This window comes from Epargyreus clarus, unplaced genomic scaffold (assembly GCF_041222505.1).
Source record: "Epargyreus clarus isolate Ecla_fem2 unplaced genomic scaffold, WU_Ecla_fem_2.2 ptg000003l, whole genome shotgun sequence".
NCBI lineage: Eukaryota > Metazoa > Arthropoda > Insecta > Lepidoptera > Hesperiidae > Epargyreus > Epargyreus clarus.
Window position 1 is genome coordinate 10,126,163 of NW_027332211.1, and position 20,915 is coordinate 10,147,077.

Sequence of the window (20,915 nt, forward strand, 5' to 3'; positions counted from 1 at the left end):
ACTCATTTTAGGGAAACCTATTTGGTTAAGCCGTAATCCGTTTATTATTTAGGTTTTTGGCGGAAAGTCAATTAATTTTGGTAAGTATAAATTTGTTTTGCTAAAATGTTAGTTGTAGGTACCCACTCAGTTAAGCATTTTTTGAACGGAACTCTTGAAAAATAAGCACTTAACAAAGTGATTTTTTAAATTTCATGCACTGTTTTGTATGAAATATCTTCATTTTCATGTTCATTTGTATTCATTGCAGTGACTACTTTAAAAACGCCAATTAAAATTTTAAATCTACCCGGTTAGCGACATATGCTTTTCTACTCTATTCTACTCTACTCCACAGGAGAATCTTGTAATGCCTCAGATAAGTATCCTCGGATATCACACCATTGAAACTAGAACACAGCAGCGATTAACACTGCTGTTATAACTAATGTACAAAGAGGTGTGGCGGTGGTGCCTTTGGAGTTAAACCTCAAAGAGCTTCACCTTCTACCACCTCAAAACTTCAAATTCTTAATTTTTCGACAGTAATGTGTTATAATCAATAAGCCTTGACAAGTTTGATGGCTTCATAATAATCTAATTAATTGCATTACTTATTAAACATCCATGTCATGAATCGTATTTCGATATTTCACAGAATAACCATTTAGAGGCAGAAACAATAGCTTAGTCAGTCTCAAGGCTCAATGTGGATAATTTATGTGATTTTTTACCACAATGCTTTGCAATTGAATAGTGAAGTAAACGAGTACTTGTAAACGTATTGTATGACTGAAGCACTGCCAAGTCATGTAATGAAAGACGTTAGGCGTTTTCACACTCATCAAAGTCAATTCTCATTTGATCAACAAGGGGGTTTATTTTAAAATGAGTTTATTTTTCTTTGGGAGTGTGCATCCCTTTACAAAGTCATTAAATGATTGTAACATAACATTAAATTATTATAACATTCATAATATTTTCGATATAGGATAGTACAATGTAACCTACTTTACGTTTTAGTGTTAAGGCATAGATAACTAATCTATGTGTTAAGGGTAAAGGATCTCTCAACATTGGCGTTAGTTTCATCAGATTCATCATTAATTTCAGCCCTTTCCTAAGATTTACTTGTTTTCTTGGGAACATTCTTGATGGAAACGTTATATCCGATATGACTGGGCCTTTATAAAATATCGAGCCACCTGTTCTGTGGCGAATCGATATAGGTATTGATATAATCGTAGACAGACTAATAATAAGTTTAAGTTAATAACGCATGCAGCAACCGCTTACTTATCCTCTATGATTAGGTATAGTCCGCGCCAAACTGCTAGTCCGCTCTGGATATAGAAACGAATCGCGTCGCCATAGCAAATTCTATGACTACACCTGCAGACAACAACTTCAGACCAGACTAGCAGTTTGGCACGGGCTATACACATTATAAAAATAAATACAATTTACAGTGATAGCCCAGTGGTATGAAATCAACTTCCCACTTCAATCTGAGAGCAAACCCGTGACTAGAAGTGGGACAGTAATTGCTTGATAAGGATGATGATATAATTTACATTTAAATAGTAAACATAATCCAATTCTTATTCTATATTAAAACATTGTACATTTAACATACTATTTAATATAACGCTATCAGAATAAAGTATTCCAGGCCTGTACAATATGTTATTATGTAAGAGCTAATGCTGTACCTAGGAGACGTTTCAGGGATATTTGAAGTCAATATGTGGATTTGGGATGATATCATTAGTAGGTATCGTTTTGATTGACTCCAAGTTCAATATTTAATTTATTTTTAATCGAATCAAAGTATTATTGACGAATATTATCAAATCATGTCATTACCCACCAATAAGCGACCACAGATAAGAGCGTAATCAGTGTCTATATGAATTTCTTATTTACTACAATTTTATTTCTTTATTTAGTATAAGAAGGTAGATACATTTGAAATAATATAAAAGTTTTGTTTCATTTATAATACACTGATACGTGTAAAAGTCTGTATAAATTCTGGCTCTTAAACATGCGGGCTTGAAGTAGGCGATGAGCCAGCAACGTGTCCCTGGCTACGTTTTTGTCATCCTCCACTGAAGTGTATGTGAACATACTACATGCTTAGTTAGATAGAAAAGTAGAAGAAAAAGCTTTTATTCATCCCGGTTAATGGCATGCTAAAGGTTCATCATAATATCTACGATATGATTATGGTCACTGTATTCACGTGGATATGGTTCATCGAAATCTGTAACAAAATTTTATTACATATATTGAGATCGATTACAGTCTACAGATGAAAATCTATCTCCAAGGATCAAATTAAAACCCTTTGAGTATAAAAGCAATGACAGTTTAACCACTACTTTAGAAACTGCCTCAATGGTGGAGTTTGAGGTTCGGATGCCAGGCACGTATCTCCGATGTTATCAAAGCTATGAGTGTATTGGAAATTAATTATGATTGACGATAAAGTGACAAAAATCATCGTGGGACCTGCAAGCCTGTGCACGTGTGAGAGTTCTCAAACGACCTCAATAGTGTGTGAAGTCTACCAATTCGCCTTTGGTCAGCGCGGTGGACTATGGCCAAAACCACTCTCAGTCTGAGAAGAGAACCATGCTCAGCAATGGGTTAGTAATGGGTAGTAATAACATATGAACGTAATGATATAAATAGGTGGTTCCCAAGTTTTATTACTTTCAAGTTGTAGCAATTCATGCAGCAATTGTATTGCATTATATTTTTCATTACATGGTTAATTTATGCATTGCATTACATGGTTAATGAGGTCCTGTATCTTACTTTAGGCCAAAAGTGACACGTGGGACAATTACAAGAAACGGATAGCATTATAAGTGGGTTTAACTTGGGTATATACATTTCCTTAAGTAGGCAATTAGTAACCTACATAGTTTATCTTTCTTAACGACTACGTAAGTTCATGACTTGTAAAGGGATTATCTATAGATCGTCAAGTCAATTATGCCGTGTGGCGTCGGCTCCGAATAGCACGACTTCTTTTTCTTGTCGATATTGTAGGAAGTGAATGAGGGATTTAAGTTTCGCGTGTAAAAATTCGTAGTTGCAGCAAGAAATGCGGTATTGCGAAACGGTAAACGGGTTAGTCCCCTAAACGGTACCACTTGCTTAAACGGCGAAGGATCAACTCGTAACTAATCTATATGGGGTTTTAAAAAAATGTGTGAAGTCTACCAATCCGCACTTTGTCAGCTTGTTGGAGTATACTTTCAATAATTTTCAATATAAGCGGAGACCTTTCCCAGAATTCATCGGTTGACAATGATGACGAACAGTGCACTCTTCAGAATGGATATGTTTTACTAATCCATCTTTAACGTTTGACGTAAAATACAGTGAAATGAGTAAACCGAGCCGTACTTATGTGACTAAGAACAGTTCTTATGTAATGCCAGCCTTTCACCCGCGTCGTTGTTAATATGAAATGAAAAAAAGAAAGCATTTTTGACATATCTCAGCTTCCGATATGCAGTTTTATTATATAAGTTTTATGTTGCTCACGAGATGAGAAAAACTTAGTTACAAAGTAACGGTCTCATATAAGTTAGGCCATGTGAATTTAGGTTTTTATGTAATCTAGAGATATTACTATTATTATTTCACACGTCCACATATTTAACGTTTCATCCCCGTGTACTGTTTTTAGATATAAGATCTGGACTTTCAATATGAATTTTGAAGCATCATTTTTATTTTTGTGTAAAAATTGCCTTATAATGAGGTTTCGGTTTATAGGTACTAACAGACAGCGAAGCAATAATACTAAAAAATCTGATTTAGTTTAAAAAAAAAAAATTGAAATCTGTTTTCTTAACGAAAAGCTCGTTTTAATTTTTAAGTGTTAATATTTTAATTTTGTACAATTATCTAAAGTTTTTCGTTGATTAATTATTTCTTCATATACCTACGAGTATCAAATCAAATGATTCCTTACATTATCGTAGTGTGATTAGGTACGGAAGTTCTTGTGTAGATGCATCAATCTTAACCTACAGTTAATGACCGTGAGTCAGATTTTCTATTAGTCACGTTTTTTCCTGGATAAGTACCTATGCATTAATAAAACACGTCATTCTTGGTCTAGTTATAAATTTAAAAATAAAACTTAAAACGATGCCCGATGTCACAACAAATCCTCAACAATGACTTGGTTGCATCGAAAGTCCGTTTAAAGTTAGCGTTAAAGTTAAATATAACAGTAACTTTGACGGTAGCGGTGGAATGTAAAAATTCTGTGTCGCACCAATTTCTTAACGTCATTTGTGTCGCTGTCACTACAATTTTTAGTCGACGTTGACAGATAGGGAACTTGAAAAATACTGTAACTTTAATCGATCGAAATCGAGCGGTTAATTTTAAGTGTTAGTTATATCGTAATTTTAACGTCAGCTAAAATGATGCAACTAATGATTTTTTTAAACCATAGATTTGACGGTTGGTTATTCTTTTGTAGACGTTAAAGTTACATGATGCAACCCACCCTAAATTACATTTTAGTTAAATATATAATGCTTAAGAACTGTATCTTACGTTGTATAATTACCTTTACAGCCAGTGATAAGTAAGGCTTCATTATATTTTCTTAACTCCTATGATTTAGATTGACTCTACCTCTGCTCTATTTGGAGTGAGTATTTTATGGATCAAAACTATCGTCACATCATATCGCACATTTGAAATCCGTTGTATTGCGCTTAGCCTGTTTGGAGCTACTTAAGGATGATCGTAGCTTGCATATATCACTACGCATGACATTGTAAAAATACGAGATTGCAAAGCGGTCTGTATGGAATGCCAGTCAGTCTTTATGTCTATTATTCACTTATAATCCATCTTGAACACAGACTCATATATGGATAAAAGACAATTTTATTACTTAAGGCTCATAAACTTATAATGCAGAGTCTGTAAAAAACATCTGACGTTGTTGCCTGTATGTATTGTGATCCACTGTGAGAATGCGTTACATAAGTGGCTCGTACGACTAACAACCTCGCAAATAATTCCAATTGACGTGTACGGTCTGTAAACATAAATTATTTAATGGAGCATGCCAACTGTATACCCATTTAATTATTATGTACTTCATCTAAAGTCCTTGTTTCGGACGTCCCGTGGAGGTTAATCACTTTGTTTCATGATGTTGCTGTCAATTGTCATGTAAGAAGACAAACAAGTAACTCTTATTATATTTATTTCTACTGGAAAATTAGGTTTATAAGTAGGAAATTTTCTCCTTTTGTTACTGATGTATTGAAGTGTAGAAAGTGTGCTTAGGCACTTGCAATGCAATAAGTTTGAGCTAATCTTCAGTTGAGCTCTTTTCTTCAGGGCTTTTATCCTACTTGTATTTATTTGGTCACGTGGATTGCGTATCGACTGTATACCCTTTTGCCGATACACTATTTCCCCACTTAAAAAAACAAACGCGTTGAATCTAGGTGAAGTTTCCTTAAATAATTATTTCCAAAGTTTGATTATGTTTGAAGTTTTGTTTGGTTTTCCGTCTGCTTTTATGAGGCACGTGCAGGTTCACATCTTTACAATATCTTTCGACTTGTTTACGGTTCAACAAACTTCCTTCGAGGTGAATGTGTACATGAGTTCGTTACTCGCTGTATCTATTTTACTTTATTAGAAGAAGCAACGGCTCATTAAACGATGTCAGCGAAGCGCTCAATAAAAATTAGGGTATACCAAAACTTTCATAGCTGCACACTTAGCCTTAATTGTGAAACGTTTTTTATTTATAACTCTTGAAACGACCTAAGAATTATAAGTAACAGAAAAATCCGATCTCAAGCCTCTTGGCGCATTGTTGACAAAATAATGATTACGACCTTGCATCTTGAGTTTCAAAGCCGAAAGCGCCGAGATATAAAAACGCATTTCTACAAGAGTCAAGGGCTATTTAATGTGATGATTTTCGTTTCGGTGATTCATTAGTGTACATATAACAAATATAATTACGTGCACATAATTTGTTTTTGCGATAATTCATAAGTAACATAGTACCTTAGGTAGTTACAATTCTTAGATTTTTTTATTTAGTAACTTATGGACTATACCAAAAAATATTAACAGCTTTCAATCTGAAAATCGTGTTATTCTTGGTTGTCATTGTGTAGACCTATGCTTAGACATACTAATCCATCTACTTGTTTTTAACACGCTTTTTTAGTATCCAATTTATAGATTCGAAACTGAAATCGTCACATAAATTTTTGCAACAAAACAGTTTTTTTTACATTTTTTTAATTCAGTTTTTAATTGTATACAGTTTCTATGGACTTTACACCACGTGTATTTTCACGTATGATTTTTTAACTATAACTATTGATGATAAAATCTGTTTTATAATTTAATAAAAAATATGTGACAAGGCAGCAAGAATTTAAGGAATATCCATTTGATAGAGAAAGGTTTTAGGTCTGTTATTATTAGCGTAGTGCCATCTAGTGAGCAGTTTAAACATTAAGAAAGAGGCGTAGAGTGACCGAACTAAACACTGACCGGACATCACATTCACTGCAGTCACTATTAAAACAGTTTTATACTCGCCATGTAGATGGCGCTGCCTGTAGCTATTGCAGTAAATGTTTCAACTGTAGGAAAGCTGTGAAGTAATTTAAGATAGTATTGTATATTTTGTTCTAAGTTTCTTAGTTAAGTTGCAACGGCACCATCGCCACATGTATGCCTGATAGAGTAACATTGTTTCCACTGCTGGTTTTTAACTTTCTTAGGAGCACAAACTCATTTGTAGACAGTAAATATGACGGTGGATTCATGAAAATAGGGTACATGAATATACTTAACGACGGAAAGAATTATAAAGAGACCTATATGTATGCAGATTACATCCATAATATTATCCGGCAATATAAAATCGTATGACATTTTCAAATCACATTCCAGTATAATTATAAGTTTCCCCCTGGATTGTTAAGTACGTGCTACTTTTTGCGTTTTCCTAACTCAAACGGTTCCTTTAGTGGATGCCTTTTATTCATCATTTCACGTTCACAACCTACTTCATCCGGAATGCACTCAACGTGCTAACACGCAATAAATTTGGGGCTTAGAAAAGCAGAAGGGGATGTAATTCTATAGGGAAATGTTTGTGTTGTTGGTATTTGAATCTATCTTTTGATCTATTTTGGGAATGTTCAACGTATACTTTAACGCTATCATTTTTATTTTCACCACTTACTAATCATGTCTCGTCTCATCAGTGTGGAGCGTTAGGACTATGCTAATTTTAAGTAATTATGAAGAAGGCAATAAAAATGTTTCAAGACTTCATAATACACTTTAAAGCCTTGAAGTTAGAAAAGCGATCCAGACTCGCAATTAATGTCTAAAGCTAGACACGTAGAGTTAGTACGTAATGCATATTTTATAATTTTAATTTACAAAATGAGTAGTTTTGGCACCATTAAAATGATGGATGAGTTCCGACGACGAGAATGAAACCTTCCTCGTACGAGTATCAGTTGTCTGTATCTACCTGTGCAATTTCATTTTCCGGGATGTGGTGATTTGTTCCACGCGTACTTGCTAGTACGTGCGAGTAAGTGCATAACGTAATGACTATTTATGAATGAACAGCGTTGCGACGAAGGGTTGCGAGGACCCCATCGCAGGACAGGGTGTGGGTCCATGGTCGCGCCTGCGCCGTACGACGGTCGATCGCCGACGTGGTCGTAACACCATGCTATAACCACGTGTTGCTTGGCGTCTTCTTCATAAACTATCTCTGATTAAGATAGTCTAACTATGTCGACATGACTAACGTGTTGCGGCGGTCGTGAACGAGACCGAATCGTATCTGTGTGCTTAAATGCGAACTTATCTGAACGTGCGTGAACGAACGCATGCTCTAGTATATCTGCATTATACCTATGATGTATGTGTACTTTGAGTACACATACGAGTATGTATCTACAGTGTGCTGCATATTTTTGAGTAGTGCTGGGTAATTAAAATTTATTAATGTAACGGATGTTTTAACAAAGACTTAAAAAAACTTGTCTTGTTTCGGTTTTAAAGTAGCCACGAGGGTACCTATTATAGCTTAACGGGAAGTCGGGTCAATAGTTTTTGGCAAAAAACCAATAAAATGTCAAGGTTATAAAAAGATCATGGGTTAACGATAAAGAGAAAGAGCACTTAAGTATAAAATGATCTATACATTTTAGTTTGTAAGTTTAGTTAGAATTATGAGTAGAAACTTTCACCGACTAGTTCCTTTAAATAAAATGGCATTATTGGATAACGCCTCACACCAGGCCATTGCTCTATAACACCTTCACTTATTTATACGTATTTGGAAATTATACTTAAGTCATATATAAAAACAATCAATTTAATTATTTTTTGGAGCTGAGCCTGATTGGTTTTGCACAATGCAAATGAAATCGTTACAAATTTTGACATAAGAATAGAAATTAGAAACCAATATACAGGTAATTCAAGAGTTTATAGACATACGGAAATTGTTATGAAGGATGGACAAGTAGTACATACTTAAAAGGAAAAATTCAAAACCTTTATTTTTAACGTAGGTGTAAAAATGTACCTATCGACTATTGATCGATCAGTCAATTTGTCTGCGATAGCTACTTCATCGAATCGCAGGTTTAATGAATGTTGATGGGTGAAATACGTATCAAAAATGAAAGCGTATGCCTCAAATGTATTTAAAAATCAATGACATTTACTGAAGTAAAATTTAGTTGTCTGCTTGTGATTTCAAATTTAACAGCCTTAGAATCTTTGATATTATTTACTGTAGATAATGCTACATAGAACGTTAGTCACGAATTCGCGTGCCAGTATTTTAATAAAATTAATTTGGAAATGGTGCTAGATTATGCCGTAAGGTAATATTTGCAAATATTGACATAAACATCGCAGAAAGTACTTGGAGTACTTGAAGATATTATCATTGCAACAAAAATAGACCAGAGGTTAAAGAAAGGGTATAAATAGTAGTATAAACTTATTAACATACGCACAGATTCTGCAATTTTATTCATATGCATAGCATATTCATATTCATGCATATTCATTCCAAACTAAGATCGCAAAAACATAGCTACTGTTCAGTAAATACATCTGAATAATCCACATGTGTATATAAAATTTCCCATAAAAGCAATGAGAGCAAATTATTACTTTTGGAAAACATAAAATCGGCCGAGTGCCCCAAGTATGGCTTGACCTTGACAGAGAAGCTACGATGCATTTTCAACCCTCCAGTCGGCACTCGTGTGGTAATATTCCTGAGCTCCATTGGGGTCGGCGGTGGCGGTGGCGAATGGCGGTGGCGTCGAACGCGGGGCGCCGAGACTCCGCCCGCGCGCCTCCTCTGCACCGCTCGAGCTGTCAAACCGCCTCCGACGGGCACCCGGCACGAACGCTCCTGCGTTATTTGCCTTAGCACGCGATCTTATCGTATTGACGGTCAGTGACAGTGTGTGATTGCTACATTGACGCATGACGGAAAACAATATAAGGAGATGAACGGCAGTACGACGACGGTCAATGGTGGATCCGTCAACGGTACCAATGGAACTCTTAACGGCATCGGAGCCGCTCCGCGAACTGCTACTCTGGGGACACCAAGTAGCTATGCATACACATCCAGTGGATCCTTGCTCGGGCGCGGCGGTACTGCTAGACCCGTTCCACCCCCCACTTTGCCAAAATATAGTGGATCTTTCAGTGCCGGCAGCACTCTCAGTCAGACAGGACTTAGGGAGCGGGACAGAGAAGGCACAGGTGGCTCGCATCGACTGGCAAGCTTAGAACGGCTGGCTCTTCGTCAACGAATCATCGAACAAAACGCCAATAACCAAGTGGCGAGTCTGACCGCTCTTAACACTACGGGGACTAATGGTGGACCCACCTCAGCTACCGTCACCCTCACCGACACGGCCACAGTGAGTCCCCTTGCCGTACATCTTGTTCACCCTCAAACAGTTCCCCTAATCGAACCTAACGCACCCCAAAAAGGGAGGTTTCGTTATTTTAGTACAATCAACCCTATACACAAGACAAAACAGGTTCTAGTTTCGTAAACATTTGTGTGGTGCCATACGTTTTTTTTACCGATGCAATACTAATACAATACGCGACGTGCAATACGTGCATTGCCTTCGCATAATTGAAGTTGTAATATATCGCGATTTACATAGTATCTACTTGATACTTTCTAGTAGAAGTAGACTTAAGTTGTATTTACATCGATATAGCGGCTAATATGAAACATAAGTTAAATGGCTAAAATTTTGCATTACCTACTTAAAGGCTTGTGCTGCTATACCTACCTACTATAAAAAATAACAATATTGTTATATCTTATTAGAATTATTTATACTAAAGTTTTAGTTCATATGACGCATTCTTCACATTCCCTTGGAAGAAAATTGTAGACAGTAATAAACTATTCCGAACTAAAAGAGAGTGTTAAAGCGAATTAAATGATGTACTACCCTGAACTTGGGAATCTTTAAAAAATGTAGGTAATTAAAGAAAATGTCAAGAGAAATCCCCACAGACATGTTGCCCTGTTAAAGTGACAGAAAAGATTTGTCAATTTGTGTTTGCTTATTATCGGGTGCCTATTCGTCGTAATCATGTATTAACTTTTCAGTTATAGCATCAAGATTATACGATATACGCATCTATAAATTGCGCTAATTTTAAACTGTTGGATTAATATATTGTACGAAAAATAATTTTATTTAATAATAATAATGTACATTATTGTCGTAGATGCAACTTAATTAACTAAATTGTTAGTGAACTGAGTCATGCAAAGTGAAATAACTGAATAAAATAACTCAATAAAAACAGAATAGACAATAAAAAGTTGTACAGGGTCCCATGTGGCGCGTAATGTGTAAGGAAACAGAAGATGGAATAAAACAAAAACACTTAAATGGATCTAAATAAAAAACGAAGACTTCGCTCACGTGTTAACGTGGAATAATGTTACTCTTTTATAATTTATAACGCGACATTATTACAAGATCTTTGAACTTGCCAAAACTGGTTTCTTTTTTTTACAAATGGAAGGAACATTGACAGCTTTATCTATGTTGATATTATTACATTCTGCTTCGTATTCCTGCATTTTTTACCTATCCTCCCAAAGGGGAGGTTAGAGCGTTTATTTTAAATATAACAAAAAAGGCACAAACAAACTGAACTTTATTTGGAATTGGCCTGGGTACCGTTGACTAGCCAACGGACTGTTTTTTGGCATATGTAGCCGGCTATATCGAGCAATTCAGGGCAAAACTGACTGCAATCTCACCATCTCCCTCTCACTGAGGCAGTGGGGTAGATGACAAGATTGCAGCAAGTATTGAAATAACTTGTCGATGTTATTCAGTTATACCATTGCGGCGAAAATTAGTAATAAAATGCATATTTGTCTGTTGAGTTAATTCGTGACAATTTTATTCTCACATAGAACTTTTAGAAAGGATAAATTGCATGTCCCTTCCTTAGTTAATTCCAGCAATACAATAAGACATGGTTTCTGGGAAATCACGACTCAATTACCCAACATAAATGTCGTGACCAGCATTTCTATGATGTTTTAGCTGTCTCCTTCCTCTCTCCGTTCAAGGAGGCTGGTGTATTCCCACGCAAGTTCCTCATGTGATAGGACTGGTCCGTGGCGCGGGAGGACTAAGCGGGTGATTGACCCCACGTATACAGGGTTAAAAATAACCCATGTAGCGGCGGCCATTCTGCTCGCATGTGTCGAATTCACTAAACAGACATTAAATGTTTCACGGTCGAACCCTGACCTGAAAATTCCTCGAAGGGTAATAAATAAGAAATTTGAGAAGTCTTCATTTGGGCTTATGTTTCTGTGAGACTTAGTGCAACAAAGAACAGCTAAAACAGGCTTACGGTTAGCGATTACAAGATGAATGAATGGATAGGTACTACTTGAATGCTGGCTTTGTTTCACAATTTTGTAAATGGTCTTTACTATTTATATGAACGGATCAGTTATAACTTTGTACTCATAGGACCATGTTTGGTTTGCTTATTTTCTGGAGGATTCTTGTTATCAGTTTCATGTTATCGTAAAGCGATGGTCTTGTTAAGAATAGAAAGGCAAGAAGATAAGGTGACATTGCTTTTAACAAAAAGTATCAACATAACTTCCAGTCAGTCACTTCAATACCAGACTTGGTTTAAATTTTTTCATGAACCAGCAAAAGCGGTTAGGACACGTTCTCTTCTTGCACTGTGCGTGTAACAGAAATGAAAGAGATTAACTTTAGATTTATTACATTTGAAACTGAACTCTCACGTAATTGTATTAAGACTCAGAATTGTTATGAACACAATATGATGTTTTCTCATTGTTGAAACGAGGGTTCAGCTTTTGTACGTCTGGTGGGTATAAGTGTGACGGACTTGGGATCCTTTTACGTCTATACGTAGATATAGCCATAATTAACTGGTACCTGAGGCACAGCGGGCCTGCACACACGAGTGTCATTTTATTTTCTGTTAAATAATTATCAAAGTGACAATTTACAGTGTTATTGATACGAAAATTATAAACGACATTTTGTGAACTTTAATTTAATCGTGTAAAGTGTACTTGTTTATTGGAGTTTTATCATATAGAAATACGGTATTTTGCGTATTTTAGCATTGAATAATTTTGAAATACGTGGTGTCAAAGTAAATTTTACATGTGTCACCTGTGTGTAATTCATTAGTAAACGTTGAAGTCATTTATGTGAGTCATTCAAATTCGTAACGTTCTATTTCGCCCCGTGTGGGTCCGGCTCGAGTCAACGGGGCGCTTGTGTGCCCTGCCAGCCGGCAGCCGGTAGTGCCGGTAACTTAACCTCAAACTGATACAGACAGACGTGAATGTGCCTCATATTAAAACAGTCTATTTGTTTTAAAACCTTGCTCGCTGTAAGTGCGTGAACGTTTATCGTGTTTTAATTAACAGTGTTTGATTTTTGCAAATAAGTACCAAGTGATAATATTTCTCTACGATTATCTTATACGATGTAGTAGATAGCAGTGGTTGAAACAAAAGAAAACGGCCGTTACGATAAGATAAAGTAGCTTCGCGCAAATGTTACGTATGTTTGAGGGGTAACGTTTTTAAATGTTCCAGTGATGTGTTCAACGGACTTTTGAAGTAGGTGTTATAGATATTTTTACCAGACATTTCTAGTTGTCGTCCTCGGTTGTGAGTAGAATGGCAAATCGGGCCGTGGCTAACGGCACAACGCATCAAACTAAGCTAAATAGGTGTGCGAGTAGCGTCGGTGACAGTGGTGTTGATAAAGCCAAAGTAGGATGGACAAGTCCGAGAGAAATATGGAGGAACTTGTCCCTGCGTAGAAAGGCCGAGGTGAGAATATAAATGAGTATTGATTTTAGATGTGAAGTTATCTGATATTTCCTGTGTACGATATGACCGCTGATAGCCGTGTGGGTCTTGCTTGTTTTGTTTCGTGCGGTAGGCTCGTATTGATTTATTGTCCAGGCTATCAGCAGCGACTCGACGACATGTGAGCGTCAATGAGAATGAGTGCGTCGGCGCTTCGATAATGTCTAGATAACTTGCACATAATAATCCAGAAGGATCAGAAATATACACTAAATTATTATAGTTGGTGCATAACAATCAGATTGTTTATTTAGCACGTTTTATTTCTAAAAGACGGCCGTAGAAAAGTTGAAATCCAGTTAAGTCAAACTAGGAAGGAATAACCCATAGAAAAAATATATCCCAGTATAGCCTTTTCCTAACCTTGGAAATTTTAATACATAACTTCACTTCAGTTAGTTACTTTACCTATATTTTAATCATATTAATTGCTAAAAGCTTACAAATATTGCGGGAAAATGTTTTCGTTACTAAGGTTGGTTTATGCGGAAACCTATATAAATAACAGTTTCTGCATTTATAAACGCGCTATGATTACTTGTGTCATTGGTACTATGGACACAAAGACAAAAAATCAATGCAAATACCCTGACCCAGAGTGGACGACTAAATTCTACCTGGCTGGATATCGAACCGGGGACGTCATAGAGTGCTACACTACAGTCTCTAGATCATAGAAAAAAATGTTTCAGCAAATATAATAAACGTTTATATGTAATGATTATAATTATGTATTATAAAATATTGTACGCAGCTAGTTCTCTGTGTCGGTCGTTGACTTTCTATACAATAATATGACACAGCCGCATTTGGCGCCCTGGCTTGTTGCTTTATCTATAAGTGGTAAATGTGTCTCGCAAGCCGCAAGTAGTCTATCAACTATACGACGACGATAATATTTACTGACTTGCTTTATCTCATGTAAACTAAATTTATGTTTATTTTGTTTCAATTGCACACTAATGCAATTGACTTACCAAACACGGGAAATTTCCTTCACCGCTTTGAGCGTTCGTGAAAAACTGTCATCGATAACGCTCATTGATTACGTTTATTATCGTTTAGCTTTATAAAGTAGCGAACGTAATATTTAAATAGCTCCTGCCTAAAATATAGCGGCCCGTCCATTATTGTCGGCGTCCCTGTAATATTTTAAGAACTGTTTAAAACTGTGTGGATTGTTATGTCACTAAATTATTTTAGGATGCGTTAGACGCTCACGTTGTCATTGAGGGTGTTTTAATTATAGGCAACAGGCAGTTACCTTAATAATATGATTAACCTAAACACCTTTCCAAGGTTCATACGTAACAGCGAGTACAGTTCGCGCTGTTAATTTAGATGGCAATTAATTTAACCCCAATTAAACATGTTTCATTGTCCTTTCAAGCATAATGAGACTCAAATTCAACTCGTGTAGGTAATACATATCCAATCAAACAACGTTTATAATTTTTAATTGAATTATTTACGCAAATTTTACACACGCATACGCACTTTTTACATGTTTTTATATGTTGTAGTCAAATTTTTCTTAAACTTTTTTACTCATTCCCCAAGGAGTAGAAATTTGGCACACATACCTAAGGTCGATGATCATGCAATTGTTACCATTCAGGTGATGAGACTTAAGGTGGCCGCAGGATCTTCGTTCTGGCGGACGTATTACTGCCATGCTTGGGTTCGTTAGATACGGCCAGATGTCCAATCTTGTTCTAGTCATTCCCATGGTCACAGGAACTACACAATAATGCAATAGAACTCTAACGGAACAACGTGTCCTAACTGTGTTTGCTTGTCGTCATTGTACTGAGATACCTTCACTGGCCGTAAATGGTTTTCAGGTTGCTATATTGTAATTCTAAACGTAAACTAAAAAATATTTAGTAAAAATAACCATAATAATCACATTCTTATTAGTAGTAGGTATATTAACATTCTGCCTTAATTGAAATGTTTTTCCTTAATTTTCCCACTACCAAATTATAAAATCCCGCATTTGAACTTACTAAATTTTGATTCGGCTAAAAGTATTTTGACTTTCAGACAAGTACAAATGACTTTATGGGAAATAGGTTCACTTGAGCGGAACCGCGTAAGGAAGTTCGTTTTATAGTACGTGTATTCAAGTTTATGTCAATGATGATGTTGCCAACGACAAGTATCCCCATTGTAAGACTCTGTAGATACTTACATCTAAACAGGATCGGTCTGTCATTGTATCACATTATCGTATGAATAATTCAAAAGCGTCAGAGTACATCGTATTGCATCCGAGAGAATCCTGATTGTATAGAGTCCACGACGGGTTGCCTTTAAATAAAAATATCATATAAAATAAAATACAAATAAAACGCACATAAGCTTTAAGATAATATATATTCGAATTCTTTAGACTGCATCAACGAAAGCTATGTTTTATCTGAAATTACGTCACGCTAGTTAGTTGCTGCACCTCATCCCACGTTCAAGTAGTTTTTGTTATCAACTAGTTATCTAAGCCAACGTAATGATTCCTGGAAAGCTACTTACAAAAAATGTTAATGTGCGTCTGTGAATTGGAATAGTTATTAAATGTAATCATGTTATTGCTTTCAGACACAGTCGTTGCGTTCGTTTCTTGTCCATGATCAATAGTGCATCTTTTGTTCTTATCTTCCTTGGCGATTTTAACTGCAATAAATTAAGTGTTCGTACTTCATTGTAGTTTGCATTGTGCTCACCTCTGGCAACTTAACCCAATCAACTCGTTCCATTCGCCCCTACTCCGGTTTTGCCTACGCTCGAGCATCTTACGCCCACAAGAGCCTAAGTGCATTTATTTAATAAACTTGCAGGAGTATTCTATGTCCTCTCGTGGGTGCCATAGACACAAACAAAGGAAAGTACCTACACAAATATCCAGAAGCAGTATAGGTGTCTAAATGTATCGTTCATTTTTCCGTCTGGCTGGTATACAATCAATCTCCTTGCACAGCAGAATGCTTTGGTGATTATTTTGTCGCACGTTTTGATATATGATAATATTTTTGAATATAAATGACAAATTCGTAACATTTGCTTTTTACCCGACTGCCAAGGAAGGGTTATGTTTTTCGCGCGTATCTTGTATGTTTGTCTTTCTTTATTTGATCCGATCTAACAAACGGCTGGATGAATTTCAACAGTTAAAGTGTCATTATATTTGTCTCAATGACCCGAGTGTCCTTAGATAGGTGTTAGTAAAAAAAAATCAAAATGGCGGATTTTTGGCGCGAAATAGTAACACATTTAAAAAAAAAAGTTAACCGAACCTATCGAGTAGGGTATCAAATGAAAGGAAATTAAACGGAGATTATAAAAACATAATTGTATATATATATAAAACAGTAAGGTAACTGACTGACTGACTTACTAAATGAGTTTTTCATTTTTCAGAAATCAACATACAGCCTAAACCAAGGACCTTACAGTTCTGAAATTTTGCACACAGGTTCTCTATATAGCTTGAATAAGTACTAAGAAAAGCCTTTTGGAAATTCTACCCTTAAGAGGGTAAAATAGGGGAAAACAGTTTTTTTGAAATCCTTTAATTTTGAAGCAACTACTATAAACTTTTGTATTTGGCTTACTGGATAGGAACAAGGACACACTTATTTATCCCCCTCCGAAAAATCAACCCCGTAGAGGGTAAAATAAGGGTTAAAAGTTCATTTGAATAATCGTCAGATTTGAAGAAAACACTATGACATTTTGTATCAGGCTTGTTGGATAAAAATAATGAAATGCTACCTCTAACGAGGTAAAATAGTGACCGAAACTTTGATTTACTGAAGTTATATATTTTATAGTGAATTTTTTCGCGAAATAGTAACACGTTTTAAAAAAGTTAACCAAACCTATCGAGTAGGGTGTCAAAATAAAGGAAATTAAGAGGAGATTACACATACATTATATAATATATCTTATGTATATAAAATTCTCGTGTTAGTTACCGTACTCCTCCGAAACGGCTTCACCGATTTTCACCAAATTTTATATAAATTTAAGTGATAAGGGTTGTTCATCCTTAACATTTTTTTTATTTATATGGCAACACAACGTTTGCCGGGTCAGCTAGTACATATATACTCGTATATACACATCGAGATGACTGTCTGACTAAATGAGTGAGTTGCTGTGCCAGAGATCAACGCAAAGGGAAACCGCTGAACTTAAGCGTGCTGGAATTTTACACATAGGTTCTTTATATAGCGTAAATGAACACTACGAGAATAAAATAGGATAATATTGTTTGAACATCTATTGTTTTGAAGCAGACATCTACTATAAAACTATGTATTTGGCTTTCTGGATAAAAAAAAAACAATGTGAGCCGTCACGGGACGCCTGGCAGATGTGAAACATCGACATTATTTTGTAAAAGTAATATGCAGAAAAGAACATATTGTGATAGGAACTAAATATGTCATAATGATATAATAAAATATTACGATTTTTGCGCATGGCGACGCGTCGCCACACCGTACACACTACTGTATATAGACTGTATATATATATACCATCGTATAGCGTGGCGCCACGGCATGCGTCGCCACGCCAGAAATCGGTTTTACGTGCGGCTATAGATGTTTCACATCAATAATGAAATGCCTATTTCACTGCTTTTGGAAATTCTACTTCAGCCTTTTTGGTGCAGTCGGGTTTTTGATTGTTTTAATTAATTACTTGTTAATAATATTGTATCAGTTACATAATGCTGAAAATAGATATCGATTAATAAATATATGTTATAGATTGCAGGTAATAAGAGAAATTTTGTTCCAATCACACAAAAGTGCATTACAAATGCATTTACTTCATTCAAGCGTTGACAATGTAAAATGCCTGGGAAATAACTAGGTATGTGAACAGCTACGGAGAATCCGTGTAGAGAAAGTAATGTTAAATGAACTGACGTCGACCCAAATTACAGCTATCGTCTTTCGATATGCAGTGAAATCAGTGCGATAAAACTGCCAGTATCAAGTTTGTGGCGAGTATTTAGTCTGATGTAGGTATCCTTTGCCGTGGTTGTTCGTGGATCGATTTTATTAGCCTGGCTGTACCGACTGTAAGATCTTTTTACAGATTACAATTGCGTGATATACGTACCTAAATCTGATTGCCAACTTTTACAGTGTACAAGTGGCATAAGGGATTTCGTTTCAGATTTCCTACTTCAACTTTACTTGTAGAAATTTCGTCTGAAATGTAGAACCTATTCTCGGTTATATTTTTATTTAATAATATCTACTCAGTTAAATTGCTGTACCTTGTATTTGCTCATTAGATAAACCATTTGTATTGAAATATAAGTAGCTACTAATTAAAAATAGAAATTTTTATCATTATTAACCTTTAGTCACGAACTCATTAGTGAGTTTGTTTATGATAACAGTATTATACTTAGTTGCTTGTTATTACATCATACTGGATATAATTACATATAAGACATGAATATATTTTGAGTTTTATAAGAAACTTGGGTACGTCATACTTTGATTTTGAGAAAGTAAATGGAACGGTAACAGTTTAGAAAACGGTTAATTTTGAAATACATCGTGGGATAATGACATAATAGCATAGTTATCGTTTCCATGCAGTGTATTCAATGCCAGTAACTTTCAAGTTAATTGGTCAAGCGTAACTCAGTTCAGTGTGCGCATAAATAGTAATGGCGAGCACAAAGCACCTGTGTTGGCAGTGTCTACTCTAGCTCATATAATGCCCGCCACCTCGTCTTCTACCTATTAGTTGTTAACTCACGTGCACTTGCCCATTAATGTTTACTTCCCGTAGAAACGGCGATGTTGTTTTGGAAACGGACGCGGCTATAGAATGTCGCATAACGGATATTTATTTCAAGTCTAGGAATAGCAACTATGGTACATACAATATATATATCTATGTTGTTTCTTATATAATTTTGAAGTATATTAATAATGCGCTATTTAATATTGTTATATAATTATTATTATTATTGTCTTATCAGGGCAGATATAGGGTATTTCTTATGAAATACATTTTTTTTTTTCCAAAATGACATTTTATTTATAGCTATCTCTAATTTATGATAGAGAAGTCCTACTTGCATTTGTTCAACTATATGGTTTTGTGATATACGTGTAACGTAATATTATATGAATTACCATACCTTCTCCTTCATTAAACTACGAATTAGAGAATCGTAATTGTTAGTCATGGACTAATTCTTCATTTCAAGTATGTCTGTATCAAAAGATCTATGAGTCATAGCCCTGAGCCCGTGGTGTTCGGATCAGAGTTACTCGGTAAATCGTGTTTCCGTGTACTGGTAATTTTGTTTTTGTTTTGCCTGATTCAGGTCGAGTGCCGACGTTGAAAATTCTCAAGTTTATGTAGTATCTGGTACTTTGGTATTATCACCTTGTTTTGATTATCTACAAGATTTGTTTTGTTCATATTTAATTTAGTATTTGTAAAGTTTTGTTTAAAGCCGTGTGGGGATAAACGACACGAATCATGTCCCATGAAAATTATTTTTCAAAACTCTTACATTTAGAAATAATTTGTATAACTGAAATAACGATCTCTATACTTGCTTTTAAATTTACCTTTCTTTTAACCACGAGTCGAGTAAATAGCTACATTATCATGATTTCGTAAGCATCCTTAATGTCGAACGGCTTGAGTCACGCATATTTTCTTGGATATGTACCTACGTATGTCTACATCGGCCAGGAGCGCTGCGACCGGTTGGAGCTAATGAGGAAGAACCTCGAATAGGTCAGAAACAAGGCGGGCTATCGCCAAAAATACGCATGAGTCAAGTCTGTGGAATGAAAATTAATACGTAATGATATATTTGTCATTCCTATTATTATTATAATTTGTCAAAATCGAAACCATGTGTGAAATTGATGGGGGAAGTTGCTCCGATGCTATTATGATATAAACATGAACTGGATTTGAGTGAGCCGTGACATTCGTATTTCTCATCCAATTAATATGGGGCGTAGAGCCGGGTATGCAATCGAAGTCAATCACGCGTGTAATGATTGCAGCTATCTCTACATAGGTGGGCCATTTAACACACACATTTGCGTCATTAATTTTTTTGAATGCTTAAGTCGGTGTACTATTATTATTTCTAATTATATACCCCTGGACTGTGGCAGCTTGTTCATAGTTTTATATTTATGCAGAAATATAAAACGATTGATATCAAATTACCACCTACTGTTGACTTTAAGATTTAATCCAACCCAATAGAGTTCACCCAGACCTACTAGTGAAGTGATAAGTGTCTCAACTCTCCAATACAATAACAGACTGAGGTTGCATCCTTAATAATAATTATATAAATTTATATATTTTTCATTTTTTAATAATGTACCTATATCGGGAAGGTTTAATTCAAAGC

At 35.6% G+C, this 20,915-nt stretch overlaps 1 protein-coding gene across 4 annotated transcripts in view; it reads left to right on the forward strand.

The window, feature by feature from the left end:
- Positions 1-20,915, forward strand: part of pnut (septin 7-like protein pnut) — a 62,189-nt gene that overhangs the window by 15,095 nt on the left and 26,179 nt on the right. The window contains exon 1 of one of the 4 annotated variants that reach the window (XM_073088253.1): positions 9,414-9,986. The exons of 2 other annotated variants lie outside the window; for them this stretch is intronic. In XM_073088253.1, the coding sequence (XP_072944354.1) occupies positions 9,564-9,986 (423 nt within the window). In that variant the 5' untranslated portion in view covers positions 9,414-9,563. Of the gene's footprint in view, positions 1-9,413; positions 9,987-12,732; positions 13,454-20,915 lie in introns of those variants that run through there. One more of the 4 variants, XM_073088258.1, reaches the window with a different exon arrangement.